This window comes from Rana temporaria, chromosome 5, assembly GCF_905171775.1.
Source record: "Rana temporaria chromosome 5, aRanTem1.1, whole genome shotgun sequence".
In the NCBI taxonomy this organism is placed as follows: domain Eukaryota; kingdom Metazoa; phylum Chordata; class Amphibia; order Anura; family Ranidae; genus Rana; species Rana temporaria.
Window position 1 is genome coordinate 140,093,846 of NC_053493.1, and position 27,782 is coordinate 140,121,627.

General features: G+C 43.5%; 1 protein-coding gene across 3 annotated transcripts in view; it reads left to right on the top strand.

Annotated features, from left to right (window-relative positions):
- BBS9 (Bardet-Biedl syndrome 9) overlaps nucleotides 1-27,782 on the top strand; it is a 514,138-nt gene that overhangs the window by 112,430 nt on the left and 373,926 nt on the right. For all 3 annotated transcript variants that reach the window (XM_040353183.1, XM_040353182.1, XM_040353184.1), the window contains exons 7-8: nucleotides 2,931-3,105; nucleotides 15,307-15,391. In XM_040353183.1, coding sequence (XP_040209117.1) covers nucleotides 2,931-3,105; nucleotides 15,307-15,391 — 260 coding nt within the window. The remainder of the gene's footprint in view (nucleotides 1-2,930; nucleotides 3,106-15,306; nucleotides 15,392-27,782) is intronic.

Here is a 27,782-nt window from a genome sequence, read left to right on the forward strand (position 1 = left end):
GAGGCCTCATTTTAAGGGAAAGTACAGAAAATGTCTAGAGGGAAAATACTGAGTATTTTCTGAGTAAAATACATGTTATCATCACTTATGTGTTTTTTTTTTTTCCTGCATTGTATGTTATTCTATAGCTGGTTATGCTGGGTTATTGTGATCTATTTAGCTACATAAACTGAGATGGTATATAAACCTCAATGACATTTTTAGTGAGTCACTTGAGTTAATAGTAATTCTGGATTTGTATGTAGTTGATATATTTGCCTATAAGAAATATTTGAAACCCCCAGTGGCAAAGGCCTGAACAGTGTTCTGCATTGCTACCTCCGTTTGATATATGTGCTTGCATAATTGGTACAGCCTGGCTAAAACGGTTGCCTGTCAGTGTAAATAAAATCACATTGAAAGTCTTTACTCAAAGCTTCAAACCAATCTGCAGTTCCATTTTAGGCACATTGCCATTCTTTCTGCCAGCCTTATGGTTTTCAGTAAGTTACATGTTCTAGTTAACCTGATTATTCTATCTGATGTCTGAACGATATATTTAAATATTTCTTTAGCTTAATGAAGTGGTTTGGGTGGAGTACTCTGTCATGGTGCCAGACCTAAATAGAGTTTACATCTATTACTCATGGTCTGGCTTTCATGGTCAGTTAGTCATGTTGCCAAAGGCTCAGGTGGTCGGTGCCACAAGAAAATTGTATTTTATGCCTTCTTATTGTGCTTACTGAAAAGCAAAGAAGCCATTGCTGCGCAAGGCTGCGTTTTTTGGAACGGGGCCACAGTTCCCGATAAGCTTCTCTTTGGTTGTTTTCCAGGTGTCTACTACTTCATTGCTTGGTTTCCTATTTCACCAAAGGACAGTATATTCAGAGGCTGTTCCTTTTCAACAAATATAAGATTTAGCGCTGTTAATTTGTGACACGCTAATGGAAAACCTTATTCAGTGGTTTACACTTTGTGTTGTCACTGTTACCAAGTGACCATTCTGGACCATGAGCCTGGAACTTAGTAATGCCAGTTCTGCCACAGAAATTCCACTCGAAATGGTTTTCATCAGAAGAAAGCTGAAGACCACAGTCGTGTTGTTGATGGTTAAGATTATTTTAGCGTGTTTTTCTAAAGCAAAACCAGATTTTTTTATGTTCATTCAAGCTAAAAATGTTTCTTGTAGTGGCTGGCTTTTTGGCCAAGATGTATGAGTAATAATTGAGTAAAGCAATAAAACGATAAACCGGGTGCAATGACCAAAGTGCAGTAGTAAAGTGTATGTACATTAATAATGACATAACATGCATTCAGAAAAGGAAGAGGTAAAACAGCTTGTCACAATCCTAGTATACAGAATCGTGCATCTTTCCGTGGCCAGAGGTGGAGCTGTATAGATTGGTGTAACGAGGCAGGGATTGGTCCGATAGCTTGATTAGAAGGACTGTTATGTGTAATGAGACAGAAGCCCCAGGGGGCAATCAATGTACACAATAGCCAGACACAGAACAATGGAGCCATCTGGAGCCTTAAGACAGGGCAGAAGACCCCCACTGTGTAACAGATTTCAAGGAGGAACACTTCTGTATTGTCATGGTCCATGACAATTGGGATGTCCATCTTGGATTCTGGCTGACTGGTCAGATAGCGTTCTCACTGGACCAGTCAGTTACTGGGGTGCGGTGTTGTCCTGAAAAGTCCTTGGGGCTCAGATCAGACAAACTGTTCTGACTTATGTTGCTACCTTTTTTTGGGGGCTCCTTACCCTTTGTTAAACCAAGAGGGGGCAGCCCCTGAAACACGCAACTTGGCAATGTCAGGGCTCCTCTGTACTGATCTGAGCAAGACTTTGCAGAACACTCCTGCATGTCAGCAAAAGGCAGGTTCAGCCAAATCGCCATCTTACCAGCAAACCAGAATCTCAGATGGACTTCCCGGCCCATACAGCTCCAGCGCTGGCCATGGCAAGCTGTTTGATTCTGTCTCCCTGGTTAATGACAAGCCATTTTACTTCTTCCAGTTCTTTGAGTGCATGTTATGTCATTATTAAAGCGGGGTTTCACCCAAAAAAAACAAAAAAAATTAACATTAGATTCAGAATGACAATCGACTGTTTTTTTCCGTACATACCGTATTTTCACCGCCGCTTCCGGGTATGTCTTCTGCGGGACTGGGCGTTCCTAATTGATTGACAGTCTTCCGACCGTGGCATACTGCACGTCACGAGTTGCCGAAAGAAGCCGAACGTCGATGTGCAGGCGCCGTATAGAGCCGACTCGCAGTCCGGCTTCTTTCGGCAACTCGTGACACGCTGTATGCGACAGTCGGAAGCCTGTCAATCAATTAGGAACGCCCAGTCCCGCAGAAGACATACCCGGAAGCAGCAGTGAAAATACGGTATGTACGGGGATAAAAAAAAAAAAGACAGCCGATTGTCATTCTGACAACTCGGCTGAATCAAATTTTTTTTTTTTTTTTGGGTGAACCCCCGCTTTAACCACTTCCATACAGGGCATTTTCACCCCCTTCCTGCCCAGACCAATTTTTAGTTTTTAGCGCTGTTGCACTTTGAATGACAATTGCGCGGTCATGCAACACTGTACCCAAATTAAATCTTTATGTTCTTTTTCGCCCACAAATAGAGCTTTCGTTTGGTGGTATTTGATCATCTCTGCAGATTTTATTTTTTGCGCTATAAACAAAAGAAGAGCGACAATTTGCCTTGTATGACTAGGTTGTTTGAGCTCATCAGTTTGATCTGAGACAGATACTTGACTGGTATAGGGGTTGCACAAAACAGATGGCCTAAGGGGTCTATTAAGTATAAATCCGGCTCTGAGTATATATTTGAACTTTCTACAGATATTTCAGAGACAAAAGAAGAACCTGAAAACAAAGTTAGGTCAGATTGCTCAGCCTTTTGTAAATATTTTATTTCCTCTCTGCAGGCCGGGATCTGATTTGTATTCAGTCAATGGATGGAATGCTGATGTTCTTTGAACAGGAAAGCTATACGTTTGGACGATACTTACCAGGGTTTCTTTTACCTGGCCCTCTGAGATACAGTCCTAGAACAGACTCTTTCATTACGGTCTCTTCTTGTCAACAGGTTGAATGTTATAAGTAAGTATTGCTTTATTTCTATACAGTTAGAACAGTACATTGGGAATAATTACACACACATGGGTGTCTTCCATTAAAGAAAGGAAAAAGGCTAAGGTTAAAAGTCCATTTGCAATGGTAACATTTATTTTGATTCGATATCCAGGCCTAGCCATACAACACAGATTTCCACACTTTTTTCTAAACTGTGTACAGTAAATATAAAATGTTGCATACTAATCTTTTGCACTCATTCTGAACCAGCAGTTTTACATATAGTATATACTACTGTGTTTCCCCAAAAATAAGCCTTATCCCGAATATAAAACCTAGCATGATTATCGTGGAAGGCCTGCAATATAAGCCCTACTCCAAAAATAAGCCCTAGTAAAGTTAATGAAAAAGACCGTAATCCGTTTTGTAAAACGATTATACTGGTATAAGGCGCAGTGTGTCTCCCCTTGTAACTGTATTTAAAAATACCATATTTACCGGTGGTTTCCCTCTCTACTTTTGGCTGATGTCTGTGGCCCATCCCTCTTCAGTGCACTGAGGGGGCTGACGTCAGCGGGGATCTCGGGTCTTCCCTCTTCTTGCCTTGAGGCGATTTAGTTCACATTTGTAGCTCTATACAAGTTACTCACTCACTCTTCTCCTCCTGGCTGATGTCTGCGGCCCCTCCCTCTTCAGTGCTCAAAGTGGGCTGATGTCGGCGGGGATCTCAAAATGGAGAAGGAAGGCAGATCACGTGAGCACCCAGGGGAGCTGTAAAAAGGTATTCTCCATAAAACGGGGGACACACTGCACCTTATACCAGTATAATCTTTTTATAAAACAGATTGTATCATTTTGAAAGGACTTTAACCAAGATGTTTTTTTTTTTAAATGATGTCAAAATACTGATTTCTTAACTGACAGGGGGAGACAAGGGGACACAGGAACAGAAACAATGTTTTTATTGTTTTATTCCAGGACTTTTAGAACATACCATAGAGAGGGGTAAATGACACAACACAAGCACTGCGCTGTCTATAATGCTTTAAAGGAACATGCTTTTTTTTTTTTTTGCATTACAACCACTTAAGATAGTCATTTTACATACCGTAAATAAATAAGACATCCCCAGAAAATAAACCCTAGTGTGTTTTTTGTAGCCAAAATTAATATAAGACCCGGTCTTATTTTCGGGGAAACACAGTATATGTTAATAGCCTGTTCGAAATGCAAGGCAATTCATGAAAAGATACAAATAAATAAATAATTATATAACATAAGTTTACATACCCTGGCAGAATTTAAGATTTCTTGGCCATTTTTCACAGAATATGAATGATAAAACAAAAACATTTCTTTCATTCATGGTTGGTGTTTGGCTGAAGCCATTTATTATCAATCGACTGTGTTTACTCTTTTTAAATCATAATGACAACATAAACTATCAAAATGACCCTGATCAAAAGTTTACATAACCTGGTGATTTTGGCCTGATAACCTGCTTTGTTGACACAAAAGGGGTTTGAATGACAGTGTGTGTGTGTGTGTATGTATAAAAGGTCAATGAGTTTCTGGACTCCTGACCAGACCCTTGCGTCTTTCATCCAGTGCTGCACTGACGTTTCTGGATTCTGAGTCATGGGGAAAGCAAAATGATTGTCAAAGGATCTCCGGGAAAAGAGCTATATAAAACTGGAAAGGGATATAAAAATATATCCAAGGAATTGAGAATGGCAATCAGCAGTGTACAAACTCTAATCAAGAAGTGGAAAATGAGGGGTTCTGTTGAAACCAAACCACGGTCAGGTAGACCAACTAAAATTTCAGCCACAACTGCCAGGAAAATTGTTCAGGGTGCAAAGAAAAACCCACAAATAACTTCAGGTGAAATACAGGAAAACATGTGGTGGGGCTGTTTCAAGATGCACAATAAGGAGGCACTTGAAGAAAGAAGGGCTGCATGGTTGTGTGGCCAGAAGAAAGCCATTACCACGCAAATGCCACAAAGTATTCTGCTTACAATACACCAAACAGCACATAGACAAGCCTCAAACCTTCTGACGCAAAGTAATTTGGAGTGATGAGACCAAAATGTAGCTTTTTGGCCACAACCATAAATGCTACCTTTAGAGAGGAGTCAACAAGACCTATGATGAAAGGTACACCATTCCTACTGTGAAACACAGAGGTGGATTGCTGATGTTTTGGGGATGTGTGAGCTACAAAAGCACAGGAAATTTAGTCAAAATTGATGGCAAGATGAATGCAGTATGTATTAAAAAAATACTGGATGGACATTTTCATTCATCAGCCAGGAAGCTGCGCATGGGATGTACCATACTTGAACATTCCAACATGATCCAAAACACAAGGCCAAGTCGACCTGTCATTGGATACAGCAGAATAAAGTGAAGGTTCTGTAGTGGCCATCTCAGACTCCTGACCTTAATATCATTGAGCCACTCTGGGGAGATCTTAAACGTGCAGTTCATGCAAGACAGCCCAAGAATTTACAGGAGCTGGAGGCTTTTCTTTCTCGTACATCACGGGACACAGAGCGGCATATTCATTACTATGTGGGTTATATGGAGTACCTTCAGGTGATGGACACTGGCAATCTCAAACAGGAAGTGCCCCTCCCTATATAACCCCCTCCCATAGGAGGAGTACCTCAGTTTTTTCGCCAGTGTCTTAGGTGTTGGTCACGGAATAGCTTGCCTCCATATCCTTAGGATTTTGGCAGGCTAACCGGATCTGTCCAGAGTGCCTCAGTGCCGAAGTGGACAGTACCCGGGCCCCAAAATCCATGGGGTTTTGCCTATAATGCCCTCTCTGGAGGGCTGGACCCCGGGCCCAGGACTTGGTGCTTTTTTCCAAAGCCAAAAGTATCCTGCTTGCCGGGGTGCTATATAGGTCCAGGACAGCGGTTCCTTCTAGGACCCCAGTGCCTGATGGTCTACTACACTACCCACGGAGATGGGAGAAGATTGGACTATGTTTGCTTGCAAACGTCCTGCGGCATGGAGCAGGTAAGTGGGGAGCCTGCGGAACTTGGTTCGACAGCGGGCTCCCCAGGGGTGATCAAAAGGGGGGGTAGCCTAAGTATGCTCTGCATAGGCACCTTGGTCACTATGTCTGTGTGTAGACAGGATGGTCGGATTCCCCCCCCCCCATCTCTGGTTCCCCTGTCCAAGTAAGTCTTTGCTGGCCACCTGCTGCCCTGCTGGTCAGATAGGGTCATCTTTGAATCTCTTCTGGGCAAAGAACTGAGTCCTTAAGAGTCTCTGTTAGTTGCCTACCTGTCCGGGGGTTCAAATTTGCCGCCCTGCAGCCGACGGCTCGATCCTCTCTCCCTGCCTCTGTAGCGCCTGGCGCGCGTCTCCATGTGTCTCTCTCCTTCCTGACAGGCGCGCGCGCGTGCGCGGGCACGCCAAAATAGACTGTTTCGCGCCGTTCGGGAGGAGGGGGCGGAGGGAGCGCAGGAAGAGGCGTGCCTTCGCGTCTGTTAAAGAACAGACAGGCTGCATTCAGGGCTCAGTCTGAGCTGATGCTGGAGGAGAGGGGACGCAGAGCGGCACTCCGGTGACCCCCGGTGGCAGGAAAGGGGTAGTACATCCTAGGCTTGGCCTATTTTCTTTCTACAGCCAAAAATTCCCCTTTGCAGCAGGTTAGAGGCCGCAAAGGATATCTGGTGGGGCCGTATGTTTTAAAAAAAGAAAAAAAAAAAAAAAAAAAAAGAATATATATATATACATTTTATTTAAAGGAACATAATATCATAGTAAAAAAAAAAAAAAAAAAAAAAAGAATATATATATATACATTTTATTTAAAGGAACATAATATCATAGTAAAAAAAAAAAAAAAAAAAAAAAGAGATTTTTTTTTCCTTTGTTTTTTGAATAAACATACTCGGCCTCACCAGGGGTTTTTGGACACTAGTAATCCTGCTGTTCCCTAAACCTCTTAACTACTCCTAGCTGCAAACAGTCAGTTGTTGCATGCAGGGGTACCTCGGTATTGTATTATGGCTCCCAAAGGCTCGGGATCAAAAGGGGCAAAAAATGCCAAGAAACAAAAGGGCTCCCCCTCGGATTCTGAGGACATGAGTCAGGCTATGCCGGTACTCTCCCCACCTAATAGCCAAGTTGTGGCCGCCTTGGTTGAGCCAATAGGGGGGTCTGGTGAGGCGGCTTACCCAGATCCACCCAACCCTGTGTTTGTCACAGAGGAAATGCTAGCTGCCTCTTTGAGTGGGCTAGAGGAAAGATTGGCGGCTATGTTCGCTAAGTCTTTACCAGGCAAGAAACGGACTAGATCCCCTTCGCCTAAATTTGTATCCTCAGATGCTGAAATTCTCTCACCGGAGGAATTAGAGTTTCAGGAGGACATACTGGACGAGAATCCAGAGGGTTCAGAAATTGAGGAATCTACTGTTGAAGAACCATTCTCAGCCTCCCAAGCGGAGAGTCTGTGGGTCCAGTCTTTGACAGATATGGTTCACTCAGCATTTAAGTTGCCTTTACCGGAGCGCCGGGGTCCGGTAGTTTCCTCTTTGGGCTCCTTAAGGGCGCCCTTGAACAACGCAGTTTTTCCGGTCCATCCTCTTTTGGAGGAATTAATTTTCCAGGATTGGGTACGACCAGACAGAATTTTTCTGCCGCCTAAAAAATTTTCTGTTATCTACCCGTTGGAAGAGAAGTTTGCCAAAAGATGGGCGCTCCCAGCTGTGGATGCTGCCATCTCATGTGTGAATAAATCACTAACTTGCCCGGTAGAAAACATTCAAATGTTTAAGGACCCGGTTGATAAACGTTTGGAGACTCTTTTAAAAGCTTCCTTTGCTACGGCAGGGGCAGTGGTACAGCCAGCAGTTGCTGCTATCGGAATCTGTCAAGCTTTAAAGGACCAGACTAAACAGATGCTTAAGGACATCCCTGCCCAGCAGGCAGAGGAGCTATCTGATATACCCAGAGCTCTATGCTTTGCGGTGGATGCTATAAAGGACTCTATTCAGCAAGCGTCTCGTTTATCACTATTTTTAGTGCATATGAGAAGACTCTTATGGTTAAAAAACTGGGCGGCCGAGCCCCCGTGCAAAAAGCTTCTGGCAGGTTTTCCCTTCCATGGAGGGCGACTCTTCGGAGAAGATCTGGATAAATACATTCAGACTATTTCGAGTGGTAAGAGTACGCTTTTACCAGTCAAAAAGAAGTTTCGGGGGCCTACATGTAAAAGGCAGCTTTCCCCGGCTTCGGGGCCCTCAAATTCCAGGCAGTACCGACGGCCTCCTGTACGATCAAACTTTAACAGCAAATCGCAGGGACAGGCCTCTGGCGGCAAGAAACCTTGGTATCGCAAACCAGCTAAGCCAGCCCCTAAGTCTGCCTTATGAAGAGGCGCCCCCACCCATGAGGGTGGGGGGAAGGCTTCACCTCTTTTCAGAGGTTTGGGAAGCCAACATCCCCGACGAATGGGTCCGGTCTACTGTGGCCGCAGGTTACAGACTAGAGTTTCTAAAAATCCCTCCTCCTCATTACCAGGAGTCAAGAGTACCAGGCGACCCTGTGAAAAAAGCCGCATTGATAGCGGCATTGAATCATCTGCTATGCCAAAAGGTGATAGTAGAAGTACCAGTCCGGGAACAGGGATTGGGGTTCTACTCCAACCTGTTTATCATCCCAAAGCCCAACGGCGATGTCAGGCCAATTTTGGACTTAAAGGGAGTGAATGCGTACCTAAAGGTCCGCTCATTCCGGATGGAAACTATTCGGTCAGCTGTCGCCGTGCTCCAGAAGGACGACTTTATGGCGTCCATAGACATAAAGGATGCTTACCTTCATGTGCCAATTTTTCAGCCACATCAAGTATTTCTACGCTTCTCGGTGGCTCAACGTCATTTCCAATTTATGGCGCTCCCTTTCGGGTTGGCTACGGCCCCCCGGGTATTCACGAAGGTCCTAGCCCCAATCCTAGCCAATCTAAGGACCCAAGGAGTCACGGTCTTGGCTTATCTGGACGACCTCTTGGTTGTAGACCACTCGTCTCCTGGCCTGGAACGAGCGGTGGCCCTCACAGTTCAGTACCTCGAAAGGTTCGGCTGGGTCCTAAATCGAGACAAGTCAGCATTCCTGCCCACAAGGCAGCTGGAATATCTCGGCATGAGATTGGATACAGAACAACAAAAGGTGTTCCTACCCCTATTAAAGGTCAAGGCCATCAAAGAGCTAATACAAATAATTCTAAGAAACAAAAGGCCAACTGTTCGCCTATGTATGCGACTACTAGGCAAGATGGTGGCCACATTCGAGGCGGTTCCGTACGCTCAGAGCCACACTCGCATCCTGCAGGCAGCCATCCTGTCAGCATGGAGCAAGAGGCCTCAGGCCTTAGAAATTCCTTTGCCACTCTCACCAAGAGTGCGGCAAAGTCTATCTTGGTGGTTAAACCCTCAGAATCTCCTGAAGGGAAAGACTTTCAGTCCTGTGACCTGGAAAATAGTAACCACAGACGCCAGCCTGTTTGGCTGGGGAGCAATGTTGGAGGGGTGCACTCGCCAGGGCACTTGGGCAGCAGCAGAGAAGCAGTTGCCCATCAATATCTTGGAGCTCAGAGCTGCTCGACTAGCCCTCAAGGCTTGGACGTCCAAATTGCAGGGGTTCCCGGTGAGAATACAATCGGACAATGCCACGGCGGTGGCATACATAAATCACCAAGGGGGAACCAAGAGTCAAGCCGCTCAGAGAGAAGTGAGCTTGATTTTCTTGTGGGCAGAAGCCCATGTGCCCTGCATATCGGCTATATTCAGTCCCGGAGTGGACAACCTACAGGCGGACTTCTTAAGTCGCCAGACTCTGTTGCCGGGGGAGTGGTCTCTGCATCCACAAGTCTTTCAGACACTCTGCCAGAAATGGGGAGTGCCGGACGTGGATATCATGGCATCGAGACTGAACAAGAAGCTAGACAGGTTCATGTCCCGCACAAGGGATCCCAGGGCCTGCGGAACCGATGCGTTAGTTTGCCCTTGGCATCAGTTCAAACTTCTTTATGCATTTCCCCCGCTCCAGTTACTACCCCGCCTGCTGCGCAGGATCAGGGTGGAGCACATACCAGTCATCCTGGTAGCTCCAGCATGGCCCAGAAGGGCATGGTACTCACTAATCCTAAAGATGGTAGTGGGAGACCCTTGGACTCTTCCTCTACGGCCAGACCTGCTATCGCAAGGTCCGATCCTCCACCCTGCCTTACGGCATCTAAATTTGACGGCCTGGAGGCTGAATCCCTGATTCTCAGGGGTAGAGGTCTGTCTCAGAAAGTAATCTCTACCCTAATCAGAGCCAGGAAACCGGTCTCTAGGGTGATTTATTACAGGGTCTGGAAGGCCTATGTAGGCTGGTGTGAGTCCAAGCGATGGCTTTCTCGCAAGTTTACCATCGATAGAGTATTACGTTTTCTCCAGCTAGGAGTGGATAAAGGACTGGCATTAAGCACAATCAAAGGACAGATTTCAGCTTTGTCAGTGTGGTTTCAGCGGCCGCTGGCCACCCACTCGCTAGTTAAGACCTTCCTTCAAGGGGTCTTGCGTATTAATCCTCCAGTTAAATCCCCGCTTTGCCCGTGGGATTTAAATCTTGTTCTGTCAAGTTTACAGAAACAACCGTTTGAGCCGTTGGCTGAAATTCCTTTGGTTTTACTGACAAGGAAGTTAGTATTTTTGGTCGCCATAGTTTCCGCAAGAAGAGTATCGGAACTGGCGGCCTTATCCTGTAAGGATCCATATCTTATTTTTCATAAGGACAAGGTCGTTCTCCGCCCTCATCCTTCCTTCCTACCAAAGGTTATATCCAGTTTTCATCTAAACCAGGATTTGGTATTACCATCCTTCTTCCCTAAACCTACTTCCAGAAAGGAAGGGTTGCTGCATACCTTGGATATTGTCAGGGCCATGAAGGCCTATCTTAAAGCTACAGAGAAAATCCGGAAAACAGATGTGTTGTTCATTTTACCGGATGGGCCCAAGAAGGGGCAGGCAGCTGCAAAATCCACCATCTCGAGATGGATTAAACAGTTAATCACTCAGGCCTACGGCTTGAAAGGGTTGCCTCCTCCGTTATCATTAAAGGCTCATTCTACTAGGGCCATGGGCGCCTCCTGGGCAGCACACCACCAGATCTCTATGGCTCAAGTTTGCAAGGCGGCAACCTGGTCTTCTGTCCACACGTTTACAAAATTCTACCAGTTGGACGTAAGAAGGAATACTGATACAGCCTTTGGGCAGGCAGTGCTGCAGGCTGCAGTTTGAGACCCTCGGATCCGGGGGGCTCCCTTTTGAGTTAAATTTAAAAATTTATTTTTTCTCAACTAAGTTGGATTTATTATGATTTGAGTATATCTCTAAATTAAATCCTTTTGTCTTGGGAAGATGTTCTCCCTCCCCTCATTGTAAGCATTGCTTTGGGACATCCCACATAGTAATGAATATGCCGCTCTGTGTCCCGTGATGTACGAGAAAGAAAAAGGGATTTTTAATACAGCTTACCTGTAAAATCCTTTTCTTGGAGTACATCACGGGACACAGAGCTCCCACCCCTCTTTTGGGGACCATTTTTGGGAGGCATACTGCTTGCTACAAAACTGAGGTACTCCTCCTATGGGAGGGGGTTATATAGGGAGGGGCACTTCCTGTTTGAGATTGCCAGTGTCCATCACCTGAAGGTACTCCATATAACCCACATAGTAATGAATATGCCGCTCTGTGTCCCGTGATGTACTCCAAGAAAAGGATTTTACAGGTAAGCTGTATTAAAAATCCCTTTTTTTCCAAGAGCAATGGGCAGCTTTACCATCTCAGAAGATAAAGAGCCTTATCCACAAATACCACAAAAGACTTCAAGCTGTCATTGATGTTAAAGGGGGCAATACATGGTATTAGAAACTGGGGTATGTAAACTTTTGATCAGTGTCATTTGGCTTGTTTCTGTTGTCATTATGATTTAAAAAGAGTAAACACAGTTAATTGATAATAAATGGATTCAGCCAAACACTAACTATGTGTGAAATAAAAGTTTTTGTGCTATCATTCATATTCTCTGAAAAATGGCCAAGAAATCATAAATTCTGCCAGGGTATGTAAACTTATGAACACAATATTTATTAACATTTTAGACATTGCTCAAAAAAATTAAATGAACACTTTGAAAACACATCATATTTCAATGGGGAAAAATATCAGACTAGATATCTATACTGATATTGTCTGGGTAATATGTTAGGATCGGAAGTATGCCACATCGTTGGATGGAAATGAAAATTATCAACATACAGAAGGCTGAATTCAAAGACACCCCCCAAAAAAATGAGAAAAAATTATGCAGCAGGCTATTTTGCTGAAATTTCATTGCAGCAACTCAAAATGGTACTCAGTAGTTTGTATGGCCCCCCATGTGCTTTGTATACATGCCTGACCATGTTGGGGCACACTCCTAATGAGACAACGGATGGTGTGCTTGGATATTTCCTCCCAGATCTGGACCAGAGCATTACTGAGCTCCTGAACAGACTGAGGTGCAACCTGGTGGCGTGGAATGGACCGAAACATAATATTCCAGAGGTGTTCTATTCGATTTAGGTCATGTGAGCGTAGGGGCCATTTAATGGTATCTATTCCTTCATCCTCCAGGAACTGGATGCATACTCTCGCCACTTGAGACCGGCTTTGTCGTACACCAGGAGGAATCCAGGACCCACTGCACCAGTGTAGGGTCTGACAATGGGTCCAAGGATTTCATCCCGATACCTAATAGCAGTCAGGGTGCCATTGTCTAACCTGTAGAGGTCTGTGCATCCCTTTATGGATATGCCTCCCCAGACCATCACTAACCCACCACCAAACTGGTCATGCTGAACGATGTTACAGGCAGCATAACATTCTCCAAGGCTTCTACAGACCCTTTCACGTCTGTCACATGTGCTCAGGGTGTGAATGGAGCATTACAGAGCTGACACCGGAGTGTAATTTGGCTGCTCAGTATGTACTTGTATGGAGCACCCAAGTGCTTCTGTGTACGAAGGTAACCTGAAGGAATACATTTTTTATCCTTCTCTTTGGGGCTCATTTACTTGCTCAACAGATACACTTCTGCTAACAGTTAAAAGAGTCTGACACTCCCCTTTCCTAATGAGCACCCAATCTGTGCTTTTTACACTGCAAGGTCTCTCCCCTCCTTGCTAGTCCCTGGGTATGGTGCAAGCAGGTGAGTAGGAGAAAAACAGCACAATGTTAAAACCTTATTTAACCAGTTGCCAGTTGTGGGAAGAAAAGTATATCAGTTTTGTTTATGTACAACGTCCTACGATCGTGCAATTGTCCGTTAAAGTAATGCAGTGCTGTATCGCAAAAAAATGGCCTAGTCAGGAAGGGGCTGAAGTGGTTAAATACGTTTTTTTTTTTTTTTTTTTTTTTTTTATCAGGACAAGTATATCTTTATTTTGAGACCCCAATTTAGTCCCTTGGACAATTTATTTTATTTATTTTTTATTTCCACACCCCTGTAGTTGGCATGTCTCCACTACTTTGCTGTGCAAGATTATGACCAGCATACATTCCACCATGAAACACATGAAGAATGCTAAAAATTGCCATCCCTTTAAAATGTAAGATTTTAGCTAAATATTGTAAACGTGATGTTTAGAAAAATGCTTTGTGGAATGCTCCTCTTTTTATTTATGATGTGAGGACCCAGGGAAACCTTTGTCACATCCTAGTTAAATATGAAGCCTCTTTACCTGGTTCCAGTACTCCGGAGACACTTAAGTCAAGGTTCTCATGTACGCACGTTTCCCCTTTCAGCAAATAACGATAAAGTGGGGATGTGGACGTCAGGAGAGAATTTTGTTTTGCCAATTCTGGGTGTGCTCCATATAATATAACATTCTCACTTCATGGAAAGAAATAGATTATCATCAAGAGATTCAGATTCAAGAAAAGCATACCGTACATTTTGTACGTGTGTGTTTTTATTTTCAGTTCTCATAAGCTCTTTTGTACAATATACTATCTTTACTTTAGTAACTTAGTTTACCGTTCTGTTATTTTTGTTCTGTAGTACCTAAGTAAGCAACATTTAAGAAAAATGATTAGCTAAATATGACAAAGTATTTTATCAATTCAGTGTTTTTATACAGAACAACATTTTGTCAGTTATTTAACCACTTAAGGACCGGAAGATTTTCCCCTCTAATGACCTGGCCATTTTTTGTGATACGGCACTGCGTTGCTTTAACTGACTATTGCGCTGTTGTAACCAAACAAAATTGACGTCCTTCTTTTCACACAAATACACCTTTCTTTTGATGGTACTTGATCACCTCTACAGTTTTTATTTTTTTGCAATATAAACAAAAAAAGACCGACAATTTTGAAAAAAAAATATATATATAAATATATATTTTTAACTTTTTTCTTTAATAAATATTCCCAACAAGAAAAAAATAAAAACAAATTTCTTCATCAGTTTAGTCCAATATGTATTCTTCTACATATTTTTGGTTACATAGATTTTTTTGCAATAAGCGTATATTGATTGGTTTACGCAAAAGTTATAGGATCTACAAAATAGGGGATAGATTTATCGCAATTTTATTATTCATTTTTTTTTACTAGTAATGGCGGTGATCATGACTGTGACATTGCGGCGGACAGATCAGACACTTTTGACATTTTTTTGAGACCACTGACATTTACATAAAAATGCTCTGTTTACTGTTTAAATGACAGTGGCAGGGAAGGGGTTAACACTAGTGGTGATCAAAGGGTTAAATGTGTTCCCTGGGACGTGTTTCTAACTGTGGAGGGAGTGGACTGACTGGAGGAGGAGAGAGATTGCTGTTCATGATTACTAGGAACAAACGATCACTCTCTACTCCCCTGTCAAAACAGGGATCTGTTTGTTTACATTGACAGATCCCCGTTCTGGCTCTCTGTGGAGTGATTGCTGGTGACTGGCGGACAACGCTTACTGTGCCTGCTATATTTCTTAAAAGAGCCAACATACACGTACGGAAATTTGCGGGAACGAGCTGACCTGCCGCATTATAATGACAGTGGCTTGTTGGCAAGCGGTTAAAATGCCATGTTTGTCTGATTTGTCATTCTTAATTGGTTTTTGTTTAATTCAAAATTATATAAGAGAAACGGTTTAACCATGATATGGTTCTATCCTCTAACAGATACCAGGTTCTTGCTGTAGCAACAGATGCTGAGTCGAAAAAGGAGACCGAGCAGCAGAAAATAGGTTCTGGGAAGAAGCTGCTGGTAAGAATTTTTTCATTCATAACAGTAAAATGGTTGTTTCTTTCTGGAAATCATCTCAGTCTTACAAATTGTAAAACTGTTGAAGGATAATTATTGGTGAGTCACATATGCCTTTTCCTTTTCTTTCTTTATGGATTCAGGATAATATGCTTGGAAAATAGAGTCCTGGTATAACACAGATTGGTGTACAAAAAAGCTATAAAATAAAAACAAAAAAAACAATCCATTTCTTTGCTGCTTTTTAATATGAAGTCTAATTGCTGTGTGGCTTTTATTTGACTTGTATGTGTATGTAAACTCTAACAATGAACTTTTCGAAAATTTCTCCCTTTTAGTTTTTCACAAAACATTGAGAGTGCTTTGTTTTTTGGTGTTTGATGAGTGCAAAAGAAAAACCCTGACGATCGTGTAGGAGTGGTTGAGTTTGGCAGAAGACATTAGGCAGATCTGACACTACTCAGTCCACAAAAATGCTATGTTTTGTCAGCCCCCAACAGGAGTTAGGGGTTGGGTGATTTTCTGGCAGATCAGGAGGCATTTTTCTTTACTTGCAAATGATAAAACATGGAAAAATGTGCATGCATTGCAGAAATCTACTGCATATGTTTTTTTTTTTTTTTGCCTTGACATATACTTTAACCTCTTGCCCACCATGTAATGCATGTTTGCGGCAGCAGGGCAGGCGGGCCTGAGATTATATCTGCGGTAAAAATGTAAAATTAAATATTGGTTTGCACTTTGTATTTTTTTTCCTAGCCTGCTCCAGTTAATCTAAAATAATTGTGTAGTTTGTAAATTTACTACAAAGCAGAGTTACAAGCTACAAAAAGCATAGCTGTTGACTTTTAATAAACCAGCACTTACCTACCCCACGGTCTAGCAATGCGGCCACCCGTAGGCTCGCTCCTCTCCCCCCTCCTCTCCTCTGTCCCATCATAGTAACTGTGGGCACCTGGCCATGACAGCTTACGGCTTCACGGCCGGGCGCGCACTGTGCATGCGTGAGTCGCGCTGTGCTCTCCTATTGGCCAGCTGATCTTCTGGGACCTGAGTTGTGTCCCAGAAGATCGCTGGCAGGGAGGGGCTGCCTAGGACGAGAGGAGGAATCACCTAGGTGGCCAAAGAAAGGAAGCAGGAAGTGGGGCAGGAAGTCACAATAAAAAAAAATTACATGCCAAATGTGGCATGTCAGGGGGCGAGGAGTGCTTAAAGCGGAAGTACCACTTTTGTGTGGATCTCTGCTTTAAGACAATTCCCATACATTTACTTCCTTGAATTCTGTGACACGTTTACACTATGCCCTGTCACAGAAATCACAGAACCTGACTTCTGAACTACAGAGATGCTGAGAAAGATAGTTACAGAAGATACATTCAGTACAGGAACAGCTGATATGACCAATGTATGAAAAAATCTTCATCCATTTCAAACACCTTGCTTTGCAATACTTTATTAAGTAGGGATTCCTAAAGAAAAAGTCGGTCTCTGTCATTGACCTGGTTATTTCCTGTCTTAAAGTGGAGGTAAACACCCACATATACCCAGTGAAGTGAACAGCCTCAGATGATACACAGAGATGAAACAAATCTCCCTACATAAGTTTTACATGGATACCTGCTGTCTTTAGCTTGCTATATTCTTTAGAATGTGCACATTGTGTTAGAAATTTGTCTTCCTGTTCAGTACTGGGAGTGAAGTCTTGGCATACACTGTGTGACAGCTGATTGGCGGAAAGTCGCACACACTCCCCATCCACAGATGAAGGAAGGAAGGTGCAGAGCTGTTATGTAAATAGACCAGCTATCTGCTAATCTATTTATAGCACTTACCCCGACACAAATTTCAGGTTGGTTTTACCTTGGTTGTCAGAGAACTCGTCAGAAGTTATCATGCTGATAACAGAAGAATGAAGCAGCAGAAAGACACTAGACTTAGGGCTTAGGAGAGAGATAAGAAAACCCTGCAGATGTATGTGTTTAGGTCAAATTTCATGAATCAGTTTTACATCCACTTTAGAAAAACCTTACCAGCCTCTGTTGAGAATGTCTGTCTGTTTTCAAGGGCCCTTTAAATGTTAGACATTGTGAAAATAATTGCAGTCTAATCCTGCATTACAGTTACCATTATAAAACAAAACAAATGTTGGTACAATTATTACAAACTAGAAAGCCAATATAAAACAGAGTGAACAAGTTAATAGGGTACAAATACACAGACATTACAGGAACACTGTCACTTTTATTGACTGGCTTTTCTCAAATTCACAGCACAGTCTGTATGGCAAGACCAGTGATTTTTACAAATATATATGCCCAAAATCAGTAATCATAGATTAGTCTTTTTTTTCCGCTAGAGAAGAAAAAAAAAATACTTGATTCCCCATTCAAACACTTAAAGTGTTAATAATCCCCGGACCCTGCATTCACTATATCTGGTCTTCCATGGTACACAGAACATGGAAATGCAATGATTTTAGTAAATATAGATGGCTAAATACCTTTTCTCATCAGCAGTCTTGTGACTTCTATCAGTGTCCGGCTGAGCACTGGTTAAAGCTTGTAAGAGGAGTTTTCATTCTCCTCTGACTGTTCTATGAGGCTGCATGACCCCTAACCCTCTGTCTGGACAGTTCTGATTGGCCATGTGCTAATCTCATGCACCCTCCCAAATAACTCTATAGCAATACACGCCAAGCTGAGCATGTGCAGACTGCCTCCAAAGCTCTGTACTAGCAGCCGATGGATTGGGGACAGTAAAATATGGGGAGTATCAGAGAAGACCAGATTAAACAGCCTTTTTTTTTTTTACAAAATGTGGAGGATCAACCCCTTAGGTTCCACAGTGAGTATAACAAATTGGCTTTACTGAAGATACAGTAAAGCCAGTAACAGTAACTGTTGTGGATTTAGTAACACTTTTTAAGGTGAATAGGGGAATCCTCCCAACTGTGTCTTTGTATTCTGACAGTGGGAAACTTCCTTTTCATAAAAAAAAAAAACAACAACTGATCAGTGCTGCCAGTTATAGCCAGTATCACTGATCAACCAGGGAAAATCTGATAGGCTGGTTGATCAGTAGATCAACTTCTGTACAACTAGCTTGCCTATACATGGATCAAAACATCACCAAACATATACCGTATTTATCAGGGTATATCGGTATAACACGCACCCCAAGCTTAGAAAGGTAGTTTAAGGAAAAAAAAAAGAAAACTACAATTTTTGCCCTGCGTCCATCGGCGGCCTTGTCCGGCGTCCGTCTGCGGCCTTGCGCGGGGTCCATCCAGCCTTTTGGGTGTCTGTCTGCGGCTTCCTTGCGCGGGGTCCGTCCAGCCTTATGGGTGGACGGACCGAGTGCGCAGTACACTCGGCTGTGGCTTTGGAGGTGTCTGTCTGTGGCCTCCATCCAGGTGTCCGTCTCTGTCCAGCGTGTCCATCTGCGAGTCCATCCGCACCTTGCCCGGGGTTGCAGCGGTGTTTGTTTTTGTATTTGGCGCCTCGGCTGAGCCGAGAGGAGACGGATTTCCTGTGTGTTCGGCTCCTCTCGGATTGTCTTGGCTCCTCTCGCGTGGCTGCGGGCAGAGCCGAGCGTGGTCGAGCCTAGCCGAGTGCGCAGTACACTCGGCTCGGCTCTAGGCTGCGGCGGGTGGAGCCGAGCGTGGCCGAGCCTAGCCGAGTGCGCGATACACTCGGCTCAGCTCGGCTCCAGGCTGCGGCACTCAGAGACAGCGGGGATTGGTGTATATCGCGCACCCACGATTTCCCCCTGATTTTAAGGGGAAAAAAGTGCGCGTTATACGCCGATAAATACGGTACTTTAGGGCTGGTAAAACTGCTGCATGGAGCTTCTAGTTGGGGGGAAATGGGGGGAGTGAATATTTACCCCTGCAAGTGTGGTGTATTCTAGTTTACACCAACACAAGCTGTGAAGCAGATCACATTGAAGGAGGCTTAAGAAAGAAGATCAAATGTAATGTAGTATATCCTGACATTTTCAGTGTTTACATTTGGTTTTATTTTCAGTATAGCAAGTTTTGTGGCTAATTTTATGGTGTAGAGGTAGCAAGTTGGCCTGCGGCTTGCACATCTGTTGTAATGACATGGTGTGTTGGGATCCACGTCATTCACAACTCCTGCAACTTACACTTTTGTCATAAAGAGGAAATTCAGTTTATTCCACAGCAGACAAGAACACGCTTTCCTAAAATAGCATCTGCTGCGTTTTTTTTTTTTGCGTTGAATCCAAAGACTGAATATGATTTCTCGGTCGGTATTACTGTTCTATGGATATATATTTAATAGACTCTCTGAGGGTTGCTCACCAGCCGCAGCTGTTTTACAGACACACTGTGTCAGATAATTGCTTTAGAGCATATGGCAGGGAATGCTTTATTTTAAGTTCTATCACATGTTTATAAAACTCCCTTCGGTCATAAAAGGAACAATCTTATTTTTTGTATTTTTTTTTGCCTTCAAATTGATATAATATTCCCTTGCTCATCATATTAAAGTGAGTATGTATTACTGTCTCCTGCTTGATCACACTGGAGACTCTTTTATGTTCATATTGCTGGCGCTGTTTGGGATTTTCACCTAATCACAATATGGTCCCAACTTTTTATGTCTTTCACATGATCTTTAGGTGAGCTTTCTATGCTTTAATGCTGCAAGTATAGCGATGAGATAAAAATTCTATGCTTGTCATCAATGTCTCCTCCTTGATGTATTCCACTGTGATTTTTAGGTTGATCGGGACTTTGCAAAAACAGTTTAAATGTTATTGCTAAAGAAACCGACCATAACTAAACATTCACTACAATTGACAAGCTGGCTTAGAATATATTACAGTTTTATGTTTTTGCTTATTTTCATGGTATTTGTTCCTCATATTTTCGAAACATCCTTTAATGTGAATTTCTGCTTTGCCCATGTAGTTTAAAGCAACAGGTTCACTTTTATATCTTCCTGACTAGCAGCATAAATTCACCTTTCTTCGCTCACCCGTCTCTCCATTCAGCTGCCAATAGACAGCCCTGTGTAAGTTCTGTTTCACTGAAAAAAAACTCTTCTTGCCCCTATGTGACAGTGCTGGGACATTCACCAAACACAAGCACTAAAGAAATACAGTAAATAGGCGAGTATATGCTTCTATGGTGCTTATTAAAGCAAAGCATAATGTCATGGATAGGCAATAAAGTCTGGCAGATTACCTGATCTCTATGTGTTCATTAGAGGCCTGACCCTCCTTCTGACTGTCTTTTATCACCTTCATCCCTGTATTGCTCCACCCTAGGCCATCCCAGGAAGCCTATATTAACCACTGCACTGCTAGTCTGCTTTGCTGTTCAACCGTGTTGTTAGCTTTTTTTTTTTTTTTTTTTTGCGATTTAAGTGTTGTTAGCTTTAGTTCCTGTCTGCAGTGTGCTACGATTTCTTCCTGTGTACCATTTTTGGCTTGTCCCTGACTTTTCCTGTTTGCCTGTGATCCTGACCTTTTGCCTGTCCCTCGGTTACCCTTGTCTGCCTGTTGCCCTGACCTCGGCTTGTCCTGCTTGCTGCTTCCCCTTTCTCCCTTCGGAGCGTGACCTAAGGGATCCCAGGGGTCGCGACCTGGATCCAGCTGCGGTGAAGGCCATCCTCACCACTAGAGGCTCTGGTGAACACAAAGCTGGGTCTTAGACTCCGCGCCCTGGGCGATCTTGGGTTCACGCTTCCTCTCTAATCGCAGCAGTCGGCCATAAGGTTCACTACCCTGTGGTGCATCCCTGATCCCAACGGGGTGCACTTGTCACCTGGCCACAGGTGACCTGACACATAGTTTAACATTCAAGTATTTATCTTTATATAGACATACACCATATTGCCAAAAGTATTGGGACACCTGCCTTTACACGCACATGAACTTTGTTGGCATTCCAGTGTTTGTCCAAGATTGAGTTGGCCCACCCTTTGCAGCTATTAAAGCTTTAACTCTTCTGAAAAGGCTGTCCACAAGGTTTAGGAGTGTGTCTATGGGAATGTTTGACCATTTTTCCAGTAGCGCATTTATGAGGTCAGGCACTGATGTGAACAAGAAAGCCTGGCTCGCAGTCTTGGCTTTAATTTATCCCAAAGGTTGTCTATTGGGTTGAGATCAAGACGCTGTGCAGGCCAGTCAAGTTCCTTCACCCCAAACTCACCCATCGATGTCTTTATGCTTTGTGTCTCCCTCCACTCAGATGGCATTGCTTTGGGACATCCCACATAGTTATGACTATGGTGCTCTGTGTCCTGTGATGTACAAAAAAGAAAATGAGATTTTTCTAACTGCTTACCTGTAAAATCCTTTTCTTGGAGTACATCATGGGACACAAAGGTTCCACCACTCTTATTGGGACAGTTCTGTATCGATCCAGCACCGCGCCCATCTGCTGATTTCTCTGCTCCACCTAAACAAAAAATATTAAAAGCCAGCAGCTACAAATACGGCAGCTGCTGACTTTTAATAAATGGACACTTACCTGTCCAGGGTGCCCGCGATGTTGGCAGCAGAAGATGAGCAATGGCTCGTCTCTCGGCTGCCCCCGCCGCCATCATCGGTGAGGGAATCAGGAAGTGAAGCGTTGCGGCTTCACTGCCCGGTTCCCTACTGCGCATGTGCTAGTCGCGCTTCGCATCTTCATTTGCCCCCGCTGTGTTCTGGGAACTGTGTGTTTCCCAGAAGACGAGGGGGGGGGGGCGTGGGGTGTGGCGTAGATACCCGTAGATTCTGTGGCTATCTATGCCCAGAAGTGAGTGCAAATACCTGTATTATACAGGTATCTGCACTCCCTTGAAAGGTGCCAAATGTGACACCGGAGGGGGGAAGGGTTGCGAAAAGCAGAGGTTCATATTTTGTGTGGACCTCCGCTTTAAGGACGGTACCAAAAATTTCAGAATTTCTGGTTGCACCATGCCTAGCATTTTTATAGTAAATGAATGTAAGTTAGTTGTTTCAGGGCTGTCAATTTGGTTGTCTGAGTAAGAAAAGAAGAGTACACTTCATGTTATTTCCTAATCACTAACTGCGCAAGGATAGTAATAAACGGCCCTAAACTACTCTCAATTTGATATGTGAGGCTCAAACTATTTGGGATTATTTTTGGCCTAGGGTGTGACTTTTAGAGATTTTTTAAATTGCAAACTTTTTAGAGCGGATTCTTCCTCTTAAATAAGAGTAGGGGTTGAAGTGTGATTGTTATAGTCATATGTGCTACTTTTGTCATTTGACATGTAGTTACATGTGTGCTTCTGTCCACTGGCTGAGTTGCAAGGCAGGCACAGGTAACAGATAATGGCATTTTCTATGTTGCGCTGATATCTTTCCAATCATCTTCCTTATAGAGGTATCTGTCTATGGCCACCAGGGGCTCTGTAGTACCCCCGTTCAGCAGATCCCCAGCTCATTAGTATCCTCATTTAGCACATGCCCTGCTCAGTAGTACCCCCAGCTTTGCTGATGCCCAAATAAGTAGTAACCCCTACTGATTCTCTGGTTTGCTGATCCTGCTCTCTCTCTCTCTGCTCCCCACTCATCTCCTGCTATATTGCTCCTAAGCTGCAAACCACATGTGACATTGCTAGTTTCTCCTGCTCTGGTCCCCCGGCTCTGCTAATTCTCTGGCACTCAGTCCCATCTCTCCGTTCCCCACACATCTTCCACTATAGCGTTCCTATGTTTCACACCACGTTTGCCGTTTCCTAGTTGCTCTGCTCCAGTTAAGACCCTGTTCACCTTCCTACTGTTCCACACTGCACACCAGATGTGATGTCTGCACAAGACACTCCCAGAATATATACACATAAACTGGAAGTGACTGCTGATGACATTATTCTGGTTCGCTTGTTGGTTTACCAGTGCATTCTGGGATATTTCATACCTACAATCCCCATAGCTTTCAACCGTCCCTGATTTCGAGGTACTGTCTCAAAGTCCCCCTGCTCCTCTTTCCTCCTCATTTATCCCTCATTTTTGTCTGATCTATATAGTTGTACTGTATATAAAAAGCACTTTTATCCTTCAAAAAGTGTTTCCCAATGCTAAACATTTCATCCAGTTTATAAATTGCTGCATTTGTAAATTTCAACAAAATACCCCCTTTTCTCATTGTAAATTTCAAAAGCCAGTATACAGGAATAGTAGTGGTAAAAATAACACTTGTGGGCTTAACTAATCATTTATTTTCGTATAATTCTCCTTTAAGGGAGCGTGGCAGGGGGTGTATCCTATGCCTACATACTTTTGCCAATAGGTGTCCCTCGTTCCTATCTCAAAAAGTTGGGACTTATGAATACCTGCAAAATAAAGTGAAGCTAAACCTGAATGAAAGCCTCTCCAAAAGCTGCAGGTGATGTAAGTGAGTAATGTTGTAGACTTCTATGGAGGCTTTGAAGACTATTCGAAGCACCAAGAAAGTTACATGGGGTATCAATTTTGAAACAAAGCAAACACAACATGTAAACAGGACTGTAAGCTAACCATTTTGTTTAGTGACAGGTGCTGTGATTAGCATTCAGAGTGCTTTAAAGTGTGTTAAATGCCACATTTTGAAGTGCGTGTAACCAAGCCGTTACTCTAGCAATATGTTACAATAGACCATGTTCTCCAAGACATGACCCGCATCTCACTATGGCTACCTGAAGCAGTGTACAAGAAGCAGCCCCTACCATGAAAGAGACAGGTGGTTGTGTTTTGTTTCCTGGGCCAAATGTTCTCTCTTCTCCTGTGACAGAATGCCTCCAGGTTGCCAACAATTGAATTGTCTTAGAACGTCTTGGTAAATTCAGACTGAATTGGAAAGGTAATCCAGATAACCTTTGCTTAGAGAAATTCTTCTGAAATAATTACATATACCAACATGTTTAAAGACGTAGAGTTTTCTTTTAACGGATATTAAAACCTTAGAAGAAAAATGTTATGCATACAGCTTACCAGCCCTTAGATGTGATGGCTGCATTAGTTTTCTTTTTAAAAGTGCATTTTGTGCAAGTACAGAAAAATACTTTGGTATTTATTTATTAAAAAAAACTTGTTGTGTGAATGTCTCAAGCTGTCACAAATAATATTGTATTTTTCTGTAATATGTTAATTTCCTGTTATCATCAAATAATGCAGATTTTTCTGAAATACCTCAATCAGGCAAACACCACATGTTGGCCACTAGATGGAGTTGATGATCATAGGAAATAAACATACTGGACACACCGGAATTTGATTAAATTTTTAGTGTGATTATGCAATGTGTTTTTGATACCATGGCTCTGACAGCAGCGATAAGGAATTGGCTGTTATGGAGCCATGATGCGATGATGTATCTGGGGGAGCCATCCTTCCTGGTGGGGACCAGTGCTCTATGAGCTCTGTCCAGCTCCAGACAGGTCAGAGGGATGTTTGGGATCAGAGACCTCATAAGGTCTTGTGTGGCCGTTGCAACATCTAGTAATGATTCCAGTAGACCTCTGATTCTAAAATTCTATCTCCTGGTCCTGTTCTCCAGGTCATCTATGCAGGAAAAGGCAGTGCCCAGTTGGTCATGGAGGGTTTGAATGAGATCAGAGTTCTGATGGGAAACAGCAGCAGTCTGATCCAGCTTACATTTGATGGCGTCCATCTTGGATCCTATGTTTTGGAGGTCCGCTTTAATGTCCCCTGTGATTTTATCTGATGTTGAGGCTAGGCCTTTCTCCAGAAGGGTATACAGTTTAAGGTACAGATCTGCTGCATTAAAGTATTGATTTGGCCCTGTGGCGCCATGAGGAGGGATGTCTGTGTGTGTGGATTCTACAGGCCCTGCAGGAGAGTAGGCCTGATTCCCAAATGAGTGACTGAGGAGGGATTGCGTGGGGGCAGGTGAGGGTGTCAAGGCCTGCTGCCCATAGCCATGAGTCCCAGGGGTATAGTTATGAAGAGCAGGGGTCAGGACTTTCCTGTGTTCCAGTGACCTTTCTGAGGCAGAGGCATGAGGCTGTGAGGATGCTGCAGCCGCAGTGGCCATTTTGGTACACATGGGACTGGTGGAGGCGGCAAATTCCGGCTCTAGATTGAGCCTGCATGGTGCCCGGTCTGCTCTTACGGGGGTGAGCACAGGTTTTGTGGGGGGACGAGTCCCTTTTCTCCAGGCATCCGTGCTTGACGGGAGAGGGTGCTGTGGGCGTCGCTGGTCTGGTGAGGCACGGAGCTCCTAGTTCATGCGGCCATCTTTGAACTCTCAGGTCTGGTATCGTTTTTAAGAACACCCACACCAAAATAAAAAAAAGAATGTCTTGATGTCCTTCCCAAAATCCATACCAGACCCTTATCTGGCCAATTAGCCTGGCAGGCCAAGAAAGGAGGGGGAGAGATGAGCATGTCCCCCATTCCTGAACCAAACCAGGCCAAATGCTCTTAACATGCAGGGGGGGGGGTAGTTTGCCAGGTGGCAGGGGGGCACTGGCAAAGCACCTTGTCCCAATGTTGATGAGTACATGGGCCTCTTCCCCACAACCCTGGTCGGGTGATTGTGAGGGTGCAGGGTGACTTATTTGAATCTAGAAGCCCCCTGAAGTAAGGGAGCCCCCAGATCTACCCCCCCCAACACAGCCAACGCAGTTTTTGACAAGTGGCTTATTACAAAAAAAAGTCCATGTCAATCACAATGAGCCCCGACCTGTAGGACAAAGAAAAAGGCTGCCCCCTGCTGGAGCTTACTGGATGATGGTTTATTGGGGTTTTATTTTTACTTCCTCTTTGGATCAACTGTGGGTATATTATTGTGTATATGGAGGTTTTTTATTTGTGTGTGTGTATTTATTTTTCTGTTGGTTGAAGTAGCTGGACTTGTGTCTTTTTTGAACCTGACTAAATATGATATACAGGTGCAAGTGCCCAAATGGTTAAACATGTTTTATGTTGAGCAATATATAGGACAATTTCACTTATGTACACCCATTCTCACAATTTCTAAATTACTTCTGCTGGTCTCGTGGATTATGCCCCATGATCACTGACATCCAGTCAAAACCCAGGAAAGTCACCACATGACTTCAACATGCCCAATCATGCTTAGTTGTGTAGCAGCGAGTCCCAGGAGAGCTGGAGAAGCAAGGGGGGGGGGGTGGAGAGTGAAGTACACAGAATGCCTCTCACATTCGTGCATGAAAGGAAATCACCTGTCACTCACAGCAAGGGGGAATAATGGACATCTATTTCTCTGTGTGTCTATTTTAATTTTTCGGAAGAAAGATGAGAGGATTGCGCTCAGAGCTGGACTAACTCTTCAGGGCAAGACTGGGCACAGATCAAATGACATCCTCTGCTGTAACAGATATGAGTTTTAATTAAAGAAAAAAAACATTTTTTGGGGGTTTACATTCACTTTTTAACCTCTTTGTTGTAAACAATAAAAATATATAAAAAGCTTGCAAAAATGTACGAAACATTACATAGCAGCATCGATTGTATTTGCCAGTAAAATCATAACTGTTAAAATCCCTGGTTGCATAGAAAGCTTGTCTAGCTGCTAAATCAATTTTTCTCATATCTTGTGTACTTTTGGAAAAATAACACACTTGTAATGATCTGTAGCTAAGCACAGCTTTGTTCTGCTGCCAGTGTATTATTGGTCTGATCATTCAACACTTCTTTCTAGTTGTCACACGCAGCTTGTTTTATTGGCAGCTCTCTTTTATAATAACTCACACTTTCCCCAACTTCTCCTTCATAAATCATTTCAGTTTGCATTCAGTCAAGGTAAATTAGTACTGTTTGCTTAAAAGCACCCAGTATTTTTTAAAGCCGAAGCCTAATCTGCTTATATTTTGCCTTCCTTGGTTCTTTTTCCACTTCCCAATGACATTAGCAAAAAAAAAAAAACTTTCCATTTTCATATTTCTTTAAAGGGGTTGTAAAGGTACATTTTTTCCCCCTAAATAGCTTCCTTTACCTTAGTGCAGTCCTCCTTTACTTACCTCATCCTTCCATTTTGCTTTTAAATGTCCTTTTCTTTATCGTACATCACGGGACACAGAGCAGCATATTCATTACTATATGGGTTATATGGAGTACCTTCAGGTGATGGACACTGGCAATCTCAAAAACAGGAAGTGCCCCTCCCTATATAACCCCCTCCCATAGGAGGAGTACCTCAGTTTTTACGCCAGTGTCTTAGGTGTTGGTCATGGTTTAGCTTGCCTCCACATCCTTGGGATTAAGGTGGGCTAACCGGTTCTGTCCAAAGGCCTCAGTGCTAAAGTGGTCAGCAACCGGACCCCAAACCATTGGGGTATAGCCCATAATGCTTTCTGTCACAGAGAGCTGGACTCTGGGCCCAGAACTTAGAAACCTTTGGGGGCCTAATGTTTCTGTTGCCAGGGTGCTATATGGGCCCAGGACAGTG